The 24,140-nt window shown below is 43.2% G+C and overlaps 1 protein-coding gene across 2 annotated transcripts in view; it reads right to left on the bottom strand.

Moving 5' to 3' along the window:
- The window catches only part of ISOC2 (isochorismatase domain containing 2), a 224,627-nt gene that overhangs the window by 58,307 nt on the left and 142,180 nt on the right, over positions 1-24,140 (bottom strand). The window contains exon 6 of one of the 2 annotated variants that reach the window (XM_075840002.1): positions 13,760-13,945. The exons of the other annotated variant lie outside the window; for it this stretch is intronic. Within the exon in view, the coding sequence (XP_075696117.1) occupies positions 13,865-13,945 (81 nt within the window). The 3' untranslated portion in view covers positions 13,760-13,864. Of the gene's footprint in view, positions 1-13,759; positions 13,946-24,140 lie in introns of those variants that run through there. 2 annotated transcript variants of the gene reach the window in all.

The following is a 24,140-nucleotide window of genomic DNA, read 5'->3' on the forward strand; positions in this document are numbered from 1 at the left end:
ATGGTGTGGCCCCCATGTTCCCCTGACCTCAACCCTATTGAGAACCTTTGGAGCATCCTCAAGCAAAATATCTATGAGGGTGGGATGCAGTTCACATCAAAACAGAAGCTCTGGGACGCTATTCTAACATCCTGCAAAGATATTCAAGCAGAAACTGTCCAAATACACACAAATTCAATGGATGCAAGAATTGTGAAGGAGATAGCAAAGAAGGGGTCCTATGTTAACATGTAACTTGGCCTGTTAAGTTTTTTTTGATTGAAAGAGCTTTTGATTCCTGTAAATATGACCTCCTGATGCTGCATATGCAACAAATTACCATTTTAGTTCTCTTTATAACTTTTAAAATGTTTTGATCTCTGTTGTGCATAATAATTTGAAACAGTGCATTTTGAGTTTTTTACTTCTAAAAAAAATCTGTTATCATTAGGGGATTTGTTCAATAAAATTTGCATTATACTCCAACGGTTGATGGCTTGAAGATTATACTGACTGTCATTTGCATCGACTATTTAGGAAAATCAGCGAAAAATAACATTTGCATAATAATTTGGAATGCGGTGTATAGTCCAGAACGGGTACCTGAGGCAATGTAGACAGTAGTGATGACACAACTTGACTTTCACTGTAGATGGCAAAGAGGCACGGTACCACGGTATACAGGGTACAGGCAGCAAGAATGGGTAACGCTGGGAACTGGAAAACACTGGGAGACCATTTGCAAGACAAACTTCAGGCAAGGATCAAGTCCAGCAGAATTCTGGGCTAATTACTGATTAATAACAACTGGACACGTACTGGCCCTTTAAGGCCGTGCACGCGCGGGGGTGCGCGCCCTGCGGGAAACAGTCTATGAACCCGGAAGTGAGTGCCGGCGTCTCCCTGGAGGGAGATCCGCCGAGAACACAGACGTCTATGGACGAGGCCGTCAGAGGGTAAGTCTGAATGACGGCCCTCAGCCATAGACGTTATATCATGCCTGTGGGTTATGTGGACCCACTAGGCTGCTCCGCCGTAGCGAAGAAGCAGCTGGCCAAACAACAACAGTCAATAACAGATAAGAGTAACTGGGGAGATGTTCTGGCAGATATTCGAGGTAGCAGAGACGTGGCAGATGATGCTTGGCGTGGCAGATGACAACAGACGTGGCAAATCATACCAGATGTGGCAGGTGACACCAGACGTGGCAGATGAGGCACCCTACAGGACAATAAAGAGCACTGCAGCCGTGTGTGTCGTGTCGCTGAGGAGGGAGACGCCAACATGAAGATACTAGTCCTGCGGCGGGACGTGCTGGCGGTTAGCGACTGTGAGCATAACAGTACCTCCCCCTTACGCCCCCTCTTCTTAGGTGCAGAGCGTAAGATAAACCTTTGGAAGAGAGCTGAGGCATTGATGTTCTCCTACGGCTCCCATGACCTAAACCCTTTCCGGTCCACCAGATAGAATGTCTTTCCTGCTACCCTCTTGTAGTCCAGAATCTCTTTCACCTCAAAGATGTCAGAAGAACCGCTGGGAGCAACTACAGAACGAGGAGACTTACTGTAGCGGTTCAGAACCACGGGTTTCAGGAGGAATACATGAAATGAGTTGAGGATTCTGAGGGTAGGAGGCAGCTGAAGCTTGTAGGATACAGGGTTTATTTGTTCGAAAAGGTCCGAGGGACCTGGAAGCAAATTTGGAAGAGAGAATTTTTAAACTAATATTTCTTGAAGATAACCAGACCTTGGTTCCAGGAAGAAACTGAACGAATTGACCAAGTGCTTATCTCGTCATTCTATATCTGCTTTACATGACAACTGGGTACATCTCCTTCCATGGGCTGAATGGATATATAATAATCACACGGATGAATCTACTGCTACCTCTCCATTTTTTATTGTCTACAGCGAACACCCTCGTGTCCCTCTTCCGATGCCTGCTTAATTTCATGTTCCTGCAGCTAATGTTTTTCATGGAAATTTTCTCGAGATCTGGCAGCAAACCAAGTCTGCGATCTTGCATGCAGTGGATCGCATGGAGAAGTACGCTGACAGGAAAAGAAGGCCACCTCCCCAGTTCTTACCTGGTGGTTAAGGTCTGATTATCTTCTAAGAATATTAGCGTAAATATTCCCTCCTACAAATTTGCACCTAGGTTCCTTGGTCCCTTTTAAATCTTGCAACAGATCAATCCTGTGTCATAGAAGCTACTTTATACATGGATAAACAAGAAAAAAAACAGCACACATAGTGCGTGAACCTGGATAAATATGGTGTGTAGGGGTGAAAATGCAGTCAAAAACGCTCACCTGGTCCAGTTGTGCTAGGCACACAACATCCAAATAGACGTGGTACCAAAACACTCTTAAAGAGAACCTTTCACCTCACCATACATGTGCAGCTGAGTGCAGCATGTAATGGGGAGGGCTGAACAAACCCTACATTTTTTTTCTACCTCGCTCTGTTATTTAGATATCGGTGCTGTTATATTTGGCACCCGATATTTAAATAAACCCCTCAACAGTCAACGGGGCGTGTACTGGCAAGGGGGCGTGTTACTATGGCTGTGACACTGTCCAATCAGATATGGACAGTGTTGCAGAAAGAGCGAGGAATGAGAGTGTTTGCGCGCGCACACTTGGGTCATCTCGGGTTGGGCGCTGCTCATTATTAGTATAATGCGTTTCTGACCTGGCTGTGTCCATTTGTAAGTATGGCCTTTTTCGGTGTTTTTGCATAAATGTCCTTGTTTTTATCTGTTTAGTATAATGTACGTAGCGAAGTATTGCCTCATTTTTATTTTTTCAGTTCTGAAGTTGCTTTGAGGAGCCTATATATTAGAAACCCCTATCAAACACCCCATTTTAGAAACTAGACCCCTCAAAGTAGTCACAACAGCATATAGAAAGTTTATTAACCCTTTAGGTGTTTCACAGGAATTTAGAGCAAAAGAGAGGTAAAATTTACATATTTATTTTTTTTGTCAGAAAATCCTTTCTATTCAATTTTTTCCTGTAAAACAGAAGGGTTTACTAGAGAAACGCAACTCAATACTTATTGCCCAGATTCTGCAGTTTTGGGAAATATCCCACATGTGGCCCTAGTGTGGTAATTGACTGAAGCACCGGCCTCCGAAGAAAAGGAGCACTTAGTGGATTTTGAGGCCTCCTTTTTATTAGGCACCATGTCCGGTTTGAAGAGGTCTTGTGGTGCCAAAATAGAGGAAACCCCCCAAAAGTGACCCTGTTTTGGAAACTAGACCCTTGAGGAATTCATTGTAGTTTTCATGGGGTGCATGTGACTTTTTGATCAGTTTTTATTCTATTTTTAAGAGGCGTGGTGACTAAACAACAGCAATTCTACTATTGTTTTTTTCATTATATTTTTTTTACAGCGTTCACCGTGACATATTCACTTTATTCTGTGTGGCGATAGGATTACGGCAATACCATATGTTTATAGTTTTTTTTATGTCTTATGGCGTTTGCACAAAAAAATACTTTTTGTAAAAAATCATTAACTTTTTGTGTTGCCATATTCTAAGAGCCATAACTTTTTTGTTTCCATCAAGAAAGCCGCGTGAGGACTTTCTTTTTTGCGTAACGAACTGTAGTTTTGATCAATACCATTTTTAGGTACATCCGACTTTTTGATATCTTTTTATTCCATTTTATGGGAGGTGAAGTGACCAAACAATTGTGATTGTGGTACGGTTTATTATTATTTTCTTTTATGGCGTTCACCGCGTGGGATAAATAACAAAATAATTTTGTAGCTCAGGCCGTTACGGACGCGGTGATACCAGTTTATTTGTTTATTTATTTTTATTAATAATAAAGGACTGATAAGGGAAAAAGGGGGATTTTACTGTTAAAACTTTTATTTCCTTATTTTTACACAACTTTTTTTAACTTTTTTTTTAACTTTATTACTTTGTCCCACTAGGGGACTTGAGGGCAGGAGGCCCTGATCGCAATTCTAATACACTGCACTACATGTGTAGTGCAGTGTATTAGAGCGGTCAGCTACTCACTGACAGTAAGCATAGTGGGTCCTGACTTTGTCAGGATCCACTAGGCTTCCGTAGATGGCATAGCCGGACGCGATTGTTAAGTGTCCGGTTGCCATAGCAACCATCGCTGCCCGCTATCATGTAGCGGGCCGTCGATGGTGGTTTAACCCCTAAGAAGCCGTGATCGCTATTGAACGCGGCTTTTAAGGGGTTAATCAGCGGGGACACAGCGATCGGTCCCCGCTATGGGAGCTGCGGCAACCGCTGTACAAGACAGCAGCTGTCACAGTTCCTGTATGTGTCGGGAAGACGGCCGAAATGGCCGTTCCTCCCGTGACATACTATTCCATCATGGAGCGCGAACGGGATGGTTACCATGACGGAATAGTACGTCACTGAGCGCGAAGGGGTTAAAATGCAAGCTATTCCGTTAGTGTTCCAGACAGTGTCTAGTCATATTATTATTGCGGCCCGCCTGTTGATTGCCAAATCTTAAAAACTGAACGCCACTATTTATACTTCTGAACTTATTAGCCAGGTGAATACCTCCTTTATGATGGAACGTATGTATGCTCTAAGGACACACCGGCTACCTAAAACCATATCACTCTGGGAACCGTGGAACAAATATTTGCCTTCCATACCCTCGTGCTCTCATCCTGTATCTTTAGTAACTCCCATTGTTTGACCAAAACTCAAACTGGGTTGAATTGATCATCATACATTGTGGTTGCTGGACTCATGCTGCTATTACTTAAGTTTCATACTTCAATATTTTTTCTTTTCTTGGGAAGAGCAGCATTGCTGTAACCATATGAAATTACTAGCTCTTTAACTTTCCACATGTATATTGACTTTCTAATATCCCGCAAAGATGTACACTTGCTTGGTTCATGCCACAATTTCTCTCCTTCAGGACTGCTAAAGCTCTTGGATTATGTTATGTTCTGGATATACAATGTTTGTTTAACTTTGTTTTATTCACTTACTTTTTATTTGTATTTTATTTTACTCTACATCTCAATGGGTATAATGTGAGACATGTTTAATTGGTCTATACTTATACTTTACTTGTTCATATATTCCTTTGCAGTATTTGGAACGAACCTTAACTAAGTACTAATTCTTGTATAACCGGTCCACATTGTGATATATTGCCTTATTCTTTACTTCTGTATTTTCTAAAAATCTTAACAAACTCGTAATCTACACTGCCCCAGATGGTAATAATGATCCCTCAGTGCTCGACACAATAAAAGTGCCCCATCGTTAACCATGCCCCCTTTGTGCCCCCACAGCAGTAAAGCCCCCTGTAGATAGTACCACACACAGCCCCCTGTAGATAGCGCCAGACACAGCCCCCCTGTAGATAGCACCACAGTTCAACCCCCTTATATATATAGTGGCACACAATCCCCCTTAGAAGATAGGGCCACACAGCCCCACTTAGTAGATAGTGCAAAACAGCTCCCTCCCTTCTATATAGTGCCACATAGCGCTACTCCCATGTATATATAGTGCCACACAGCCCCCTTGTATAAAGTACCACAGAGCCCCCCTTCTTGTATATAGTGCCACAAGGGTATATAGTGCCCCCCTTCTTAACAAACTCGTAATCTACACTGCCCCAGATGGTAATAATGATCCCTCAGTGCTCGACACAATAAAAGTGCCCCATCGTTAACCATGCCCCCTTTGTGCCCCCACAGCAGTAAAGCCCCCTGTAGATAGTACCACACACAGCCCCCTGTAGATAGCGCCACACACAGCCCCCCTGTAGATAGCACCACAGTTCAACCCCCTTATATATATAGTGGCACACAATCCCCCTTAGAAGATAGGGCCACACAGCCCCACTTAGTAGATAGTGCAAAACAGCTCCCTCCCTTCTATATAGTGCCACATAGCGCTACTCCCATGTATATATAGTGCCACACAGCCCCCTTGTATAAAGTACCACAGAGCCCCCCTTCTTGTATATAGTACCACAAGGGTATATAGTGCCACAATGCCCCCCTTCTTGTATATAGTGCCACACAGACCCCCTCTTGTATATAGTGCCACACCCCCTTGTATATAGTGCCACACACCCCCTGGTATATAGTGCCACACACCCCCTGATATATAGTGCCACACAGCACCCCTTGTATATAGTACCACACAACCCCCTTGCATATAGTGCGACACAGCTCCTTGTTGATAGTGCCACTCAGCCCCCCCTTGTACATAGTGCCACACAGACCCCCTTTGTATATAGAGCCAACCAGCTCCTTGTTTATAGTGCCACACAGCCCCCTGTATATAGTGCCACACAGACACCCTTGTATATAGTGCCACAAAGCCCCCTCCCTTGTATATAGTGCCACACAACCCCCCTCTCTTGTATATAGTACCACACAGCCCCCTCCATTGTATATAGTGTCACAATGCCCCCTCCCTTGTATATAGTGCCACAATGCCCTCCTCTTGTATATAGTGCCACAGCCCCCACTTGTATATAGTGCCACACATACCCCTCTCCTTGTATATAGTGCTACACAGCAATCCCCCTGTATATTGCCACAAAACCCTTGCAGATAGTGCCACACAGAACCCCCCTTTTGTATAGTGCTACACAGCCCCCACTCCCTTGTATATAATGCTACACAGCCCCCTTGTATATAGTGCCACACAGCAACCCCCTTGTATATAGTGCTACACAGCAACCCCTCTTGTATATAGTGCTACAGTGCCCCCCCATTGTATATAGTACTACACAGCGCCCCCTTGTCTATAGCGCTACACAGTGCTCCCCCCTTGTATATAGTGCTACACAGTCCCCTCCCTTGTATATAGTGCTACACAGCGCTCCACCCTCCCTTGTATATAGTGCTACACATCGCTCCCTCTCCGCTGTATATAGTGCTGCACGGCAATCCCACCCTGTATATTCCCAGACAGCCAGCGAAAAAAATAAATAAATTGTACTGTGCGATGCACAGCCTCCGGGCAGGATGCATGAGCAGACCAGGGTAATGCAGTGACATCATCACTCCGGCCTGCGCAGGTATTCTTCTCAGCGCCTTATAGGCTGCAGGACTAATGTAGCCTGCAGCCTATAATATTCATTCGTATCTGCGGCTGTCGCTAGCACCGGGGCCCCCTCCAGTGCTAGCGACGACGCCTGGCCCATAAATGTTAAAAGGACGGGAGCCCTGGGCAATTGCCCAGTTTCCCCCCCCCCCCCCCGATTACCGGCCCTGGTCACGACCAAGCAAATAGTCTATCTTCCTGAATGAAAGATGCAGGTAGCATGTTAGTCAAAGCTTTGAGTCAGATAGGCCACAGGCTAGGTCATAAATGATTAAGGCAAACTACAAACAGAAACAATTAGGAACTGAGAGCCAGGAGCACAGGAGCAGACTGGATACAGGCCCTCAGACAAACCACAAAGAGTGCTCCAAGTAACTTACTATGTCTAAGGAAGACCTTAAAGGTTATGTACACCTTTGAAAGTGATATTTTTTTATACTTTTTATCTGCTTTAGAGAATAGTGTTGCAGACTATTCTATACATAGGAATACAGTAAAAATCATGTATAGCGCGGTTTACTTTTTTTTCACATTTGGAGTCGATTAGTGACCTATAGAGTGGCATACTTTATAACCTTCTGTACACCTGCGATAGAAGCTGAAACGTAATGTGACTAAAGCTTAAATTCTATGGCCAGCTTTAAAGGACTATTTAAACCTTTGTAGCCTTTTTCTAAATAAAATTTATAACACTGGTGGTGTGTGCTGCTCCTGCTGGCGGTCCCCGCCGTGGGGTCTCCTACCTGCCTCGCCAATGCCCTGGTCCTGTTTGGCTGCTTGCATCGTCTGTCTGCCTTTCCCCCTACCTACCGATGTGTTTTCCCTAGAGCGTGCACGCCCGCGATCTGGCCACCTCTTAAAGGGCCAGCACGCATTGCAGAATTCCACTAACCAATCCATGATTGCTCCTGGACTATCCGCTACCAGCCTGCATCCAGCTACCTGCTCCCAGTCTGCATCCTGCTACCAGTCCATATCCTGTTACCCACCATCAGTCTGCATCATGTTGTCTACTGCCAGCCTGTATACATCTACCTGTAACGAGCCTGAGTCTTCTGATCCTCATCCATCTGCCAAGGTATCAACTGCCAGTATCCGTACCCTTGGTGTGGTGCACTGTTGTATTCTGGTCCGCTGGGCCAGCTGCTACTCACACTGGAACCACCTCAAGAGGTAGCGACCTGGTAGTCTCCCCGCAGCGAAGTCCAGATCCCCGTAAGTTGGTCAAAGAGTGAAGACTGAGGAGGCTACTTAGATAACTGTTTTAGAGGTGGCACTAAATGTCAATTTAAAAAATTTACATTTCTCTTTGAAAAAAAAAAAAAAAGGCTCCATAGATTTACACAACCTTTAATAGGAATTGAGGAAATGTGGGATCAATCACACAAAAACAAAGACGGAACAAAAACACTACCCTGCAACTACCATATAGCACAGTGGGTTTAAGATCTGTAAGGAGACCTCCAGCTCTCCAGGTCAAGGAAGTTGCCAAACAAATCCTGTTCTAATATAGTATACTGTACAGAGTTTTGTGGGCTTGTAGTTCAAATATTTTTAAAAAGGTGTAAATCTCAATTCTGAATCCTCTATGTCACTTCTATAACCATCTTGCATAATACTAATACTATCCTTAGGGCTCATTCATACGAACGTGAATCTCGTCCATGTGCTGTGTGATGAAACAACGCACAGCAGACGGCCCCATTGATTTCAATGGGGCTATTCACACGAGTGAGTTTTCACGCAGCGAGAGTCCGTTGCGTGAAACTCACTTCATACCGTATATTGGTGTGTTTTCATGTACCTAACCACCCGTTGTAGTCAATGGGTGCATGAAAACCACGGACAGCACATGGATTCACATCCGTCTGCTGTCTGTGTTTTAACCATCAATTACATTTTTTTTAAAAAAGTGCTTGCGAGCGCGTGAAATACACATGCCACTTGCAAAGGACACTGATGCATAAAGCAGCGCACACAGACTGATTATACGCACGTTTTTTACACGTGTAAATATGTCATGCTCATGTGAATGTAGCCTTATGTTGCTAAACTTTGAACACACAGTTACATTCTTGGTGAAGGTCACCTTGCAGTACAGCAAAGTAAGTAAAGAAAGTGCTTCAACTCACTATCAACTTTTCCAAAAAGTCAGACCAAAATCTACTATTTAATCTATGTGTAAAGCTGGCGATATACTTTAGATAGCAGTCGACCGAATGCTCGTTCAGCTGATAGCAATTCCTCCGGCTTGTGCATAGAGACTCCATTGGCAGTGGCATATCGCCTTAAGAATAAAAGGATCGGGCAATCTAGCATGCTGACTCTTCTTTAGGGGAGATTCACACGAACGTTGCGTTTTTGCGCGCGCAAACAACGCAGCGTTTTGCGAGCGCAAAAACCATTTGACAGCTGCGTGTGTCATGCGTGTCTGATGCGCGGCTGCGTGATTTTCGCGCAGCCGGCATCATAGAGATGAGGCTTGTCGACGCCCGTCACTGTCCAAGGTGCTGAAAGAGCTAAATCTTTCAGCACCCTCGACAGTGAATGCCGAACACAACAGCGAAAAACCTGTAAAAAAAAAAGATAAAGTTCCTACTTACCGAGAACTTCCCGGCCGTTGCCTTGGTGACGCGTCCTTGGTGACGCGTCCTTGTTGACGCGCCTCTCTTGACATCGGGCCCCACCTCCCTGGATGACGCAGCAGTCCAAGTGACCGCTGCAGCCTGTGATTGGCTGCAGCCTGTGCTTGGCCTGTGATTGGCTGGAGCTGTCACTTGAACTGAAGTGTCATCCCGGGAGGTCGGACTGCAGGAAGGAGACAGGAGTAATCGGTAAGTTAGAACTTCGTTTTTTTTTTACAGGTTAATGTATTTTGGGATCGCAAGTCACTGTCCATGGTGCTGAAACAGTTTAACTCTTTCAGCACCATGGACAGTGACTATCTCCTGACGTCGCGTACCGATAATTTTTTTGCCGGGATCGGCCAAAACGAGTTTGCCCGAACCCGGTGAAGTTCGGTACGCTTGTCCGGCTTCGCTCATCGCAAAGACACTCCGTTTGGATGTTCGGAAACAGAAAAGCACGTGGTGCTTTTCGGTTTTCATTCATCCTTTTCACTGCTGTTGCGCGAATCACGCTCGTCCCATGGAAGTGCTTCCGTGTGGTGCGCGTGATTTTCACGCACCCATTGACTTCAATGGGTGCGTGATGCGTGAAATACGCAGAGTTTTTGAACCGGTCGCGTATAGTACGCAGCGAACAAACGCTGCGCAAGAATCACGCACTATTTGAACTGCCTCATTGACTTCTATAGTGCTGTGCGTGATGCGCAGAAAATACGCGGCCTGCACGCGCGCAAATCGCGCTCGTCTGAATCCCCCCTTACCCTGACATCTGAAATTGGGGGAGAGTTTGGACACCGCCATACACATTAGATAGTCGGCTGGTTATCTGTAGTCTTGCATACAAATATATAGAGTGCCGGTTACAAATATAATAAAATAAAGAGTCTTTCTTTCTATTATAACAGTATTTTATTGGATTTCTTGCTACATTTAAATTGTTCATACAATGGTGCCAAACAACTGGCCACAACATGCGTAGCTTTAGGTAAAGAGAGGATTCTGATTTTGAAATAGAGCCAAAAGTCCACTGTCAGGAGCAGGATCCTTAATAATCTTCTGAACCTGAACAACGAAAAGAAAAGTTCATGTGGCTGATAGAGCAAGATTCTAGAATCATCATTAATGCTTAGCAAAAAACAGTAAAACATATTCTATAATAAAGACTCCCAATGTCATAAAAATTAATGTAAGATATCTTGCTATTATAAGCTACAATTGTAGGCATGTCTGGAAAAACATATCTGAAATGCTCATACAGATGTAGCCAGGGGCGTAGCTAAAGGCTCATGGGCCTCGATGTAAAGGTTCTTCTTGGGCCCCCCCCCAAACTTCTCATGGCCAACGGCCCGCAGCTTTCAGCTGCATCGCTGGGTCTCCTAAGTGACCCAAGGATGCAGCACTAGCAGCCAGGGGCGTCACTAAGGTCTTGAAACGTCAGGGGAAATAGCCCCAATACATATACACCCCAAAAAAGAAGTGTGTGCGTGTATGTATGCGTATATAGGAGACTGAATATCTATAGCACTACGATCAGCAGACAGTATCACACATGATAGGATAAGATACAGTGGCTCAGCAGAAGAGTATCACACATGATAGGCTTAGTTAGATACATGGCCCAGCAGACAGTATCACACATGATAGGATTAGATACAGTGGCCCAGCAGACATTATCACACATAATAGGATTAGATATAAGGCCCAGCAGACAGTATCACACATGATGGGATTAGATACAGTAGCTCAGCAGACAGTATCACACATTATAGGATTAGATACAGTGGCTCAGCAGAAGAGTATCACACATGATAGGCTTAGTTATATACATGGCCCAGAAGACAGTATCACACATTATAGAATTAGATACAGTGGCCCAGCAGACAGTATCACACGTGATAGGATTAGATATAGGGCCCAGATCGCTGACAATGCGCCTCCAGCGCTGGACCCAGGAAAGAATAATAATTGCTTTGCTTTTTTATGTGTACTAATTATTTTTGTGTGTTTGTATTTTGTTACAAGTTCGGCTGGTGGACTATTTTGGATTCGAGGACTACTTCCATGACGGCGTTATTTTTATTCTCAATAAAATAGATAACGAGGATTGTGTGGGATTTTTATTTCAATAAAGTATTTTTTCTATGTCTGTATTTTTCTAAACTTTATTACTACCACCTTAGTAATGGCCGCTGGCTGAGGCTAATACTAACCCCCATTATTACCCCAGTACCAACCGCCACCAGGGTTACCGGGAAGCGCCAGGTACGATCCAATACCCGACCATCTGTAGTGATGGTTGGGTACTGGCGCGGCCGCAAGTATTATTAGGCTGGGAAAGCCCAAAAACAGTGGCCCTTCCCACCCTGGTAATGCTAGCTTGCTGCTGCTGTGTTGTATCTGTCTGGTTATAAAAAAGGGGAACCCCAGATCAATTTTTCCATTTTTTTTTTTAAATGACTTGTGGTCCCCCCCATTTTCCATAACCAGCCAGATACAACACAGCAGCAGCAGCCCAGCATTAGGCCACTGTGTTTGTTTCCAGCCTAATATTACCAGCCTGCGGCCGCCCCGTGCCCGACCATCACTACAGATGGTCGGGTACTGGATTGTACCCGGCTCTTCCCGGCACCCCTGGTGGCGGTGGGTACCGGGGTAAAAATGGGGGTTAGTGTTAGCCTCTGCACTGGCAAACACTAAGCCCCGCCTTAGTAATGGATGCTGTCAATCAGCCAATGAATTTAGATTTGATCGGTATTATTTTGTGTGTTAGAGGGACAAAGTAGCTGTTGTCAGCTGAGCCGTCGGTCCAGCTGACTGAAGGATTTGGCTTGCAACAAACACCACTATACAGGGTATACATAGAAGCTGCAGTGCAAAAAGTAAATACAATGTTTAATAAATGTCAATTTAAAAAATTTACATTTCTCTTTGAAAAAAAAAAAAAGGCTACATAGATTTACACAACCTTTAATAGGAATTGAGGAAATGTGGGATCAATCACACAAAAACAAAGACAGAACAAAAACACTACCCTGCAACTACCATATAGCACAGTGGGTTTAAGATCCGTAAGGAGACCTCCAGCTCTCCAGGTCAAGGAAGTTGCCAAACAAATCCTGTTCTAATATAGTATACTGTACAGTGTTTTGTGGGCTTGTAGTTCAAATATTTTTAAAAAGGTGTAAATCTCAATTCTGAATCCTCTATGTCACTTCTATAACCATCTTGCATAATACTAATACTATCCTTAGGGCTCATTCATACGAACGTGAATCTCGTCCATGTGCTGTGTGATGAAACAACGCACAGCAGACGGCCCCATTGATTTCAATGGGGCTATTCACACGAGTGAGTTTTCACGCAGCGAGAGTCCGTTGCGTGAAACTCACTTCATACCGTATATTGGTGTGTTTTCATGTACCTAACCACCCGTTGTAGTCAATGGGTGCATGAAAACCACGGACAGCACATGGATTCACATCCGTCTGCTGTCTGTGTTTTAACCATCAATTACATTTTTTTTTAAAAAGTGCTTGCGAGCGCGTGAAATACACATGCCACTTGCAAAGGACACTGATGCATAAAGCAGCGCACACAGACTGATTATACGCACGTTTTTTACACGTGTAAATATGTCATGCTCATGTGAATGTAGCCTTATGTTGCTAAACTTTGAACACACAGTTACATTCTTGGTGAAGGTCACCTTGCAGTACAGCAAAGTAAGTAAAGAAAGTGCTTCAACTCACTATCAACTTTTCCAAAAAGTCAGATCACAATCTACTATTTAATCTATGTGTAAAGCTGGCGATACACTTTAGATAGCAGTCGACCGAACGCTCGTTCAGCTGATAGCAATTCCTCCCGCTTGTGCATAGAGACTCCATTGGCAGCGGCATATCGCCTTACGAATAAAAGGATCGGGCAATCTAGCATGCTGACGCTTCTTTACCCGGACATCTGAAATTGGGGGAGAGTTTGGACACCGCCATACACATTAGATAGTCAGCTGGTTATCTGTAGTCTTGCATACAAATATATAGAGTGCCGGTTACAAATATAATAAAATAAAGAGTCTTTCTTTCTATTATAACAGTATTTTATTGGATTTCTTGCTACATTTAAATTGTTCATACAATGGTGCCAAACAACTGGCAACAACATGCGTAGCTTTAGGTAAAGAGAGGATTCTGATTTTGAAATAGAGCCAAAAGTCCACTGTCAGGAGCAGGATCCTTAATAATCTTCTGAACCTGAACAACGAAAAGAAAAGTTCATGTGGCTGATAGAGCAAGATTCTAGAATCATCATTAATGCTTAGCAAAAAACAGTAAAACATATTCCATAATAAAGACTCCCAATGTCATAAAAATTAATGTAAGATATCTTGCTATTATAAGCTACAATTGTAGGCATGTCTGGAAAAACATATCTGAAATGCTCATACAGATGTAGCCAGGGGCGTAGCTAAAGGCTCATGGGCCTCGATGCAAAGGTTCTTCTTGGGCCCCCACCCAAACTTCTCATGGCCGACGGCCCGCACCTTTCCGCTGCATCGCTGGGTCTCCTAAGTGACCCAACGATGCAGCACTAGCAGCCAGGGGCGTCACTAAGGTCTTGAAACGTCAGGGGAAATAGCCCCAATACATATACACCCCAAAAAAGAAGTGTGTGCGTGTATGTATGCGTATATAGGAGACAGAATATCTATCGCACTACGATCAGCAGACAGTATCACACATGATAGGATAAGATACAGTGGCTCAGCAGACAGTATCACACATTATAGGATTAGATACAGTGGCTTAGCAGAAGAGTATCACACATGATAGGCTTAGTTAGATACATGGCCCAGCAGACAGTATCACACATGATAGGATTAGATACAGTGGCCCAGCAGACATTATCACACATAATAGGATTAGATATAAGGCCCAGCAGACAGTATCACACATGATGGGATTAGATACAGTAGCTCAGCAGACAGTATCACACATTATAGGATTAGATACAGTGGCTCAGCAGAAGAGTATCACACATGATAGGCTTAGTTATATACATGGCCCAGAAGACAGTATCACACATTATAGAATTAGATACAGTGGCCCAGCAGACAGTATCACACGTGATAGGATTAGATATAGGGCCCAGATCGCATACAATGCGGCTCCAGCGCTGGACCCAGGAAAGAATAATAATTGTTTTGCTTTTTTATGTGTACTAATTATTTTTGTGTACCCGGCTCTTCCCGGCACCCCTGGTGGCGGTGGGTACCGGGGTAATAATGGGGGTTAGTGTTAGCCTCTGCACCGGCTAACACTAAGCCCCGCCTTAGTAATGGATGCTGTCAATCAGCCAGCAGCTATTAATAAGGCAGTAGAAATAAAGTTTAAAAAAAACTACAAAGACATGGAAAAAACAGGTTTATTGAAATAAAAAAAAAACACACGACCCTCATTGACCATTTTATTGATAATAAATAAAAGCTGTCATCGAAGTAGTCCTCAAATCCAATGTAATCCAACGACCGAACCTTTAAAAAAACACAAAAAAAACACCAAAACCATTAGTAAGGGCTTGTTCACATCACCGCTGCCCTTCCATCGGAGGTCCTGACTCCATCCAGTGTCGGGATGTTGTTCCCAGCGCATTTTATATGGTAATAACTCTGGAATGCTTTTGCCCCTCGAAGCGATTCTGAGATTGTTTTCTCGTGACATATTGTACTTTATGTTAGTTTAAAAATGTGGTCAATAAATTCATTGCTTATTTGTGAAAAACACCAAAATGTAAAGGAAATTTGCAAAAATTATGATTTTTCTAATTTTAAATGTATCTGCTTGTAAAACAGATAGTAATCACACACAAAATAGTTAGGGTATGTTCACATGCTTAACAAAAAACATCTGAAAATACGGAGCTGTTTTCAAGGAAAACAGCTCCTGATTTTCAGCCGTTTTTCGCAGCATATTTTACGGTCGTTTTTGGAGCTATTTTTCTAGAGTCAATGAAAAACGGCTCCAAAAACGGCCCAAGAAGTAACATGCACTTCTTTTTCGTGGCTGTTTTTTTATGCTGCCGTTTTAAAAAACGGCCGCGTAAAAAAAGCCCCGTCGGAACAGAATGCCGTTTTTCCCATTGAAATCAATGGGCAGATGTTTGTGGGCGTTCTGCTTCCAATTTTTCGGCCTGAAAAACGGCCGAAAATAGCCCGTGTGAACATACCCTTACTATTTCAAATATTCCATGTCTATTTTATATTTGCATAGTTTTTTGAACATTATTTTATTTTTCTAGGACGTTACAAGGCTTAGAACTTTAGGAGCAATTTCTCACATTTTCAAGAAAATGTCAAAAGGCTATTTTTCAAGGACCAGTTCAGTTCTGATATGGATTTGAGGGCCTTATGTACTAGATAGACTCCATAAATCACCCCATTTTAAAAACGGCACCCTCAAAGTATTCAAAACAGCATTCAGAAAGTTTCTGAACCCATTAGGCGTTTCACAGGTATTAAAGAGGCTCTGTCACCACATTATAAGTGCCCTATCTCCTACATAAGGAGATGGGCGCTATAATGTAGGTGACAGCAGTGCTCTTTATTTAAAAAAACGATCTGTTTTTACCACGTGATTAGTGATTTTAGCTTTATGCTAATTACTTTAAATATCAGACATGTGGCCCTAGTGTGCTAATGGACTGAAACACCAGCCTCAGAAGCAAAGGAGCACCTAGAGGATTTTGGGGCCTCCTTTTTTTAGACTATATTTTAGGCACCATGTCAGGTTTGAAGAGGTCTTGTGGTGTCAAAACAGTGGAAACTCCCCAAAAGTGACACGGTTTTGAAAACTACACACCTCAAGGAATTTATCTAGTCGTATAGTGAGCATCTTGACCCCACAGGTCTTTTGCTATATTTATTGGAGTTTGTCTGTGAAAATGAAAATCTACTTTGTTTCTGAAAAATTAGATTTTTACAAGGAATAAAGAATAAAAAGCACCCCAAAATTTGTAAAGCTATTTTTACCGACTATGGCAATACCCCACATCTGGTTATAAACTCCTGTTTGGACCCACAGCAGAGCTCAGAAGGGAAGGAGCGCCATTTGGATATTGGAGCGCAGATTTTGCTGGATTGGTTTTCAGTGCCATGTCGTGTTTGACCAAAACTGTGGAAACCCCCAAAAGTGACCCCATTTTGGAAACGACACCCCTCAAGGAATTTTTCCAGGGGTTTAGTTAGCATTTTGACCCCACAGTTTTTTTGCTGAATTTAGTGGAATTAGACTGTAAAAATGAAAATCTACTTTTTCTCTGAAAAAACATAGAAATGTTTAATTTTTACAATGAATAAAGGAGAAAAAGAACACCAACATTTGTAAGGCAATTTCTCATAATTACGGCAATATGCCATATGTGGTAATAAACTGCTTTTTGGACCCACGGCATGGCTTAGAAGGGAAGGAGTGCTGTTTGGCTTTTGGAGCTCAAATTTAGCTGGTATAGTTTTCGGGTGTCGTGTCGCATGTGCAAGGCCCCTGAGGTAAACAAAATAGTGGAAACACCCCAAAATTGACCCCATTTGAGAAACTATACCCCTTAAGGAATCTATCTAGGTGTATAGTGAGCATTTAGACCCCACAGGTTATTTTGCAGAATTTATTAGAATTAGGCTGTGAAAATGAATATCAAAAAATGTTTCCACAAAGATGTTGCATTTTTTCATTTTCACAAAGGATAAAGGAGAAAAAGCACCCCAACCCTCATATAGCAATTTCTCTCAAGTACGGCAATACCCCACGTTGTCATAAATGGTTTTTCATTAGAAATTAATTAACCCTTTCAGGACTGATCCATTTTTTGCTTTTTCATTTTAGTTTTTCCCTTCCCGCTTTCCAAGAGCCATAAAGTTTTTTTATTTTCCCGTCAGTAGAATGGCGTGAGGGCTTATTTTTTGAGGGAGGAGTTGTAGTTTCTAGTGACACCATTTAAAGTACAATTTTATGTACTGGGAAACTGAAAATAAAAATTTTTGCAAGCTGAAATTGGAAAAAACTGCGATTCCTCCATTTTTTGGGGGGGTTCGTTTTTACGGCTTTCACTGTGTGGTGAAAACGATAACTTAAATTTTTTTCTGAGACTTAATACGATTCAGGTGATACGAAATTTATACAGTTTTTTTTTATATTTTACCACTTTTACAGAGTAAAAGCTATTTAAAAAAAACAAAACAAAAAACGTTTTGTTTCACCACAATCCGAGAGCCATAACTTTTTTTATTTCTTTGTCGATTGAGTGGTGTGACTGCTTATTTTTTTCGGGACGAGCTGTAGTTTTTATCGGTATTATTTTTTTGCTACATACAACTTTTTGATCACTTTTCATTAAATTTTTTTTAAAAGCTAAGATGCCCAAAAAAACTGCGATTTTGGCGTTTTAAATTGTTTATTTTTTACGGCGTTCACAGTGCGAGTTAAATAATGGTAGATTTTAATTTTAATGCACAATATGCTGTGCCCAGTTTGTGCCACTGAAGACAGATACCTCATACAATGTTGAGCGGGTTCTCCCGGATATAAAATATCATATATGTGGACATCAGCTGGTGTTTGGGCACGCTGTGGGGCTCAGAAGGGAGGGAGCGCCATTTGGCTTTTGGATGCAGATTTTGCTTGGTAGTAGTAGTTCTGTTTGGGGTTTTGCTGGTATTTCAGTTTATAATGTGGGGGCATATGTAAGCTGGGCAGAGTACATCAGGGCATAATAAGAGGGTATAATAATGCAGTAAATAAATAATAATTCATAGATATGTGGCCGATGTCGCAATGATAAATGGTTCCCGATCTTATCCGATTTTGGAACATTCTGCACAATTTCTGTCGCTATATTCTGAGAGTCAGAACTTTTTAATTTTTTCTCCACCGGAGCTGTGTGAGAAAAAATTTGTTGCATTACAATCTCTGTAGTGTTCATTGGTACAATTTTAGGGCACATGTGATTTTTTTATCACTTCTTATTCGATTTTTTGGCAAGCAAGGTGACCAAAAAAAAACAATTCTGACAATGTTTTTTGTCCTTTTTTTTTTATTTTCATTTTTTTTACAGTTTTCACCGTAAACTATAAATGACATTTTACTTTATTCTGCGGGTCGATACGATTATGGTGATGCCATATGTATATAGTTTTTTTATGTTTTGTGGCGTTTGCACAATAAAATCCCTTTTCTATAAAATAATTGATTTTGTTTGTCACCATATTCTGAGAGCCATAACTTTTTTATTTTTCATTCAAAAAAGCTGTGTAACAGCTTTTTTTTGTGGAACGGGCTATAATTTTTATTGGTACTATTTTCGGGTACATGCGACTTTTTGATCACTTTTTATTCTATATTTTGGGAGAGGTGGTGACCAAAAAAATTGTGATTTTGGCATTGTTTTTAAATTATTTTTCTTGTGGTGTTCACCGTGCGGGAAAAATAATATTATATTTTAATAGTTTGTGTCGTTACGAACGTGGTGATACCAAATATGTGTACTTTTTTTACGGTTTCATTTTTTTCCTATAATAAAAGACATATTATAGGAAAAAAAGCATTTTTTGTAACTTACAACTTATTTTTACACTTTTATAAAACATTTTTATTTATTTTTTTACTTGAAGACCTGCAGCACTGATAGCTGCTATAATACAGTACACTACCTAGGTAGTGTACTGTATTATAAACCGTCAGTGTGACGCTGAGAGTCACGCTGACCGGAAGCCCATGAGGACATGCCTCTCATAGGCTTCCATGCATGGTAAACCCGGAGGCTGTTGTATGGCCTCCGGTTCTGCCGTGACAACCGACGGCAGCCCCCCACAATCGGTACCCAAGAAAGTTTGCAGTTTGTTGCTACAACAAACTTTCCCTGCGATCACCCTGATCGGGACCTGAACCAATCAGGTCCTGATCATGTCTCTGGGACCAGAGGCAGGGGTTAACAGTGCAATTCCGTGTGTCAGTGCTACTCTCAGACACCCGATCGCGCTTTTAACATCCACCGTGAACTCACGTTGGTGCTGCACAGAGCCCAGCAAGCGCCGACGTGAATTTACTGTGGGCTGTTGGGAAGCAGTTAAGAGGTGCTTGCCCCGCCCTCTTTTTTAATAAGTTCTGGTGAGGTATAACAGTTTTTGACACTACTAGTGGCGTATACTGAATAATAAATTCCCCCCATAATGTCCATATTTTGGAAGATACTTTAATTACATGTGTATATACCAGAGGCCATATCAGAGATGGACTAATCAAAAGCGATCTTCCTCTGCAAAATAAAACTTCAATGTGGTAAACCCAAAAACCCAAAGGCATATTTAAATGTAGTACATGCACAGCATATGAATTTATAAAGACTGAAAGAACATTTGTGAGTCAGCTCGAATCGAATATAACCCATTAGGAACTATGCAAACTATAAAACAGGACGATGATTATATGTCCCTGTCAAAAAAATGTAATCAGCAAAACGATCTATCAATTTATATGCAGAATAAGAGATATCTTTGACATAAAATTCCCTGTAGCAAAACGTGCTGGACAAAATTGACAAGCGTAAAGAGTCAGAGAATCTCCAAACCAGCAGGTTTTGTGAGATGTTACATTTGGGACTGTGTAGCTAGAGACCGGTCAGAGTGCCCAGTAACAGGATCCTGCCGGCTCTCCTGAACCAGTTGTCACTATAACAGTCGGTTCGCGGAATCGGAAAGAAGCAGTATCCCGATCCGGTCCCCCTGCACTCATTGTAGAAAAAAAATAAACGTTAAATACGGACTTGTCCCATTCCCACGCTGTCCTCCAGCAACGCAGGCATGGTCTCTTCTGGTCAGGCCTGCACCAGAACAACGCGGCCAGGCCTGCTCCAGCGGGGCAAGGGAACTATCAGATCCCTGCTTCGCCACTCTGCGCTTTACCTGTGATGCAGCCGGCGTGATAACGTCATCATGCTGTCTGTGTTGTTCCGCTGAAGCAGGCCAATAGAGACCATGCCTGCATTGCTGGAGGTCAATGTAGGAACAGGCACAGGTGAGTATGTTACATAGTATGGTTGAAAAAAGACATATGTCCATCAAGTTCAGCCAAGGGATTGGAAAAAGGGAAGGGATGAAACAAAAATTCTACACATTCACGTAGGAGCTCATATTTTTTCGTTCTAGGAAATCATATAAGCTTTTTTTAAAGCAATCTACTGCTCCTGCTCTGACCAGCTCCTGCGGTAGACTATTCCATAGATTCACAGTTCTCATGGTAAAGCAGACTTGTCTGCAGATTGAACCTTTTTTTCTCCAGGCGGAGGGAGTGCACCCTTGTTTTTTGAGGGGATTTTATATGAAACAGGTTTTCACTATATTTCTTGTATGGGCCATTCATATATTTATACAAGTTAATCATGTCCCCCTTAGTCGCCTGTTTTTAATGCTAAATAGGTTTAATTCTTTTAATCTTTACTCATAACAGATTCTCCATGCCCACGTAACTTTTATTTTTTCTACTACATGGTGCAAAGTGAGATACTATTTACAGGGGCACTGTGTGGAATTTCAAACAAGGGGCACTGTGTGTGAAAACATACAGGGGGCACATTACGTGGCACTATCAACAGGGGGCTGTGTGTGCAGTATCTACAGGGGAACTGTGTGTGGCACTGTCTACTGGGGCACTGAGTGTGGCGCTGTCTACATGGGACACTGTGTGGTGGTATATTCCAGGAACTGTGTGTGGCACCATTTTTATGGTGCATTGTTTGTGTGGTGCTTTATTTCAGTGATATGATTGTGTTCAGGGGCACAGCGTGTGGCACAAATTTTATAGGGCACAGTGTATGTGTAATGAATCGGGGTAGGGAGACGGACAGGTGAGCCCTAATCTACCCGCAACTCAGTCCCTGCCTACTTGCACGGCCCGTCCTAAGTGACGGCGTACAACTGGGCGACGGTCACTACGCTCAGTAAGTGCAATACAGACAACACAAGACAAGGGCACACAGAAGCAAGGGGGGGTAGGGGAAGTTGCCCACGGAGACACCGTGAGCAAAAGGCTGTGGTAAACGAGTCAAATCAAACCAGGGGAGTATGTAGTAGCAAAATCAGAGCAGGAGAATAGTCAGGCAAGTCAGGGTCAATAAGTAACAGCGGAAAATAGGGTAAATAGCAGGTATCGCAGAGCCAGGAAAACAAACAATCACAGGCAAGGAACAAGCTGCAAGTGAGGGTATAAATAGACCAAGGGCGGGAGCTAGAACCGTCAGGCCAGGCTGTGATAGGTTCTCCCTCTCCTCAGCCTGCAAGCCTGAGTGGTAACAGAACGCGTCACTCTAGCAGACCTTGGAGCTAATGAGGGCTGATTAACCCTGGGCGTCGACACAGAACCTGTGTTTGGCAAACCCTTTACAGTACCGGCCCTTTTATGAGGGGCCACTGGACCCTTCCTAGGTGGGCCTGGCTTGTTGGGGAACCGAAGATGAAACTTCATGAGCAATATACCGGCGTGAACATCCCGGGCGGGTACCCAAGTCCTCTCATCAGGCCCGTATCATCTCCAATGGACCAGGTACTGGAGGGAGCCTTGGACCATCCTGCTGTCCACAATCTTGGCTACCTCGAATTCTACCCCATCCGGAGTGAGAACAGGGACCGGACGTTTCCACGATGAAGCCAAGGACGGGGAGCAGCTTTTCAAGAGGGAGGCATGGAACACATTGTGTATCTGAAAAGACGGGGGTAACTCCAGCCGGAAGGAGACAGGGTTGAGGACCTCAATGATTTTGTACGGCCCTATATACCGGGGAGCAAATTTCTTGGACAGAACTTTAAGATTTTTAGAAGACAGCCACACCAGATCCCAGACCACAAACAAGAGGGTTAGTTGAACGTCTTTTATCTGCCTGAGTCTTTTGGATGTTCTGGGAAGCCTCAAGGTTCTTCTGAACCTGGGCCCAGACTGTGGACAGTTCCCGATGAACGATATCTACCTCGGAATTGTTGGAACCACTAGGTGAAACGGAGGAGAAAAACCCCAAATTACAGAAGAAGGGGGAGACCCCCGATAAGTTACTGACCCGGTTAAGGGAAAATTAGGGGAAGGGAATGAAAGAGAGCCAATCATTTTGACAGTCTGAGATAAAACACCTTAAGTATTGTTCTAGAGACTGATTAGTCCTCTCAGTTTGGCCATTAGTTTCAAGATGGAAGGCCGAGGAAAAGGACAGATCAATCTCCAGCTTCTTACAGAAAGCCCTCCAAAATAATGAAACAAATTGTACCCCTCTGTCAGAAACAATATTGACCGGGACCCCATGGAGACGCAGGATGTATTTGACAAACAAGGTAGCTAACGTCTTGGCATTGGGTAGTTTCTTGAGGGGTACAAAGTGGCACATCTTACTGATGCGGTTTACTACAACCCACACCACCGACTTGCCTTGGGATGGAGATAGATCGGTGATAAAATCCATGGAGATATGGGTCCAAGGTCTCTGGGGAATGGGCAAAGAACATAGTAAGCCCGCAGATCGGGACCTGGGAGTCTTGGACCTAGCACAAATTTCACAAGCGGCGACGTAGGCCTTAACTTCTTTAAGCAACCCAGGCCACCAATAGGTTCTAGAAATGATGTGCTTGGTACCCAGGATGCCTGGATGGCCAGATAGTGCGGAGTCATAATTCTCCCTGAGCAACCTTAGCCGGAATTGCAGGGGAACAAACAGCTTGTTCTCAGGTAGGTTCTCGGGAGCAGAACCTTGATCAGCCGCAATTTCGGAGACTAAGTCTGAATCCACAGAGGATATGATTATACCTGGGGGCAAAATACAAGCGGGGTCCTCCTCAGGAGGAGGGCTAGCCATGAAGCTACGCGACAGAGCATCAGCTTTAATATTTTTTGACCCAGCCCTATAGGTAACCACAAAGTTGAATCTCGTAAAAAACAACGCCCATCGAGCTTGTCTTGGGTTTAGCCTCCGGGCAGATTGTAGGAAAACCAGATTCTTGTGGTCAGTCAGGACCATTACCTGGTGCCTAGCCCCCTCCAGGAAGTGGCTCCACTCTTCAAATGCCCATTTAATGGCTAGGAGTTCGCGGTTGCCAACGTCATAATTTCTCTCGGTGGAGGAGAACATCCTGGAGAAGTAGGCACAGGGACGGAGATGGGTGAGAGACCTAGTACCCTGGGACAAGACAGCACCCACTCCCACCTTGGAGGCGTCAATCTCCACGATGAATGGCCCCATTTGGTTAGGCTGAATCAGCACTGGGGCAGAGACAAAGCACCTCTTAAAGGAATAGTGTCGCCCCAAAAAAATATTTTTTATATCAGTTTGATGTCAGTGTTTTATAAAAAAACTTTTGTATTTATTTGTGTGTTTGTGTGTTACTTTTTTTTATTTTTTTACTTTTTCTTCCCTATGGGGGCT

This window comes from Rhinoderma darwinii, chromosome 10, assembly GCF_050947455.1.
Source record: "Rhinoderma darwinii isolate aRhiDar2 chromosome 10, aRhiDar2.hap1, whole genome shotgun sequence".
In the NCBI taxonomy this organism is placed as follows: Eukaryota; Metazoa; Chordata; class Amphibia; order Anura; family Rhinodermatidae; genus Rhinoderma; species Rhinoderma darwinii.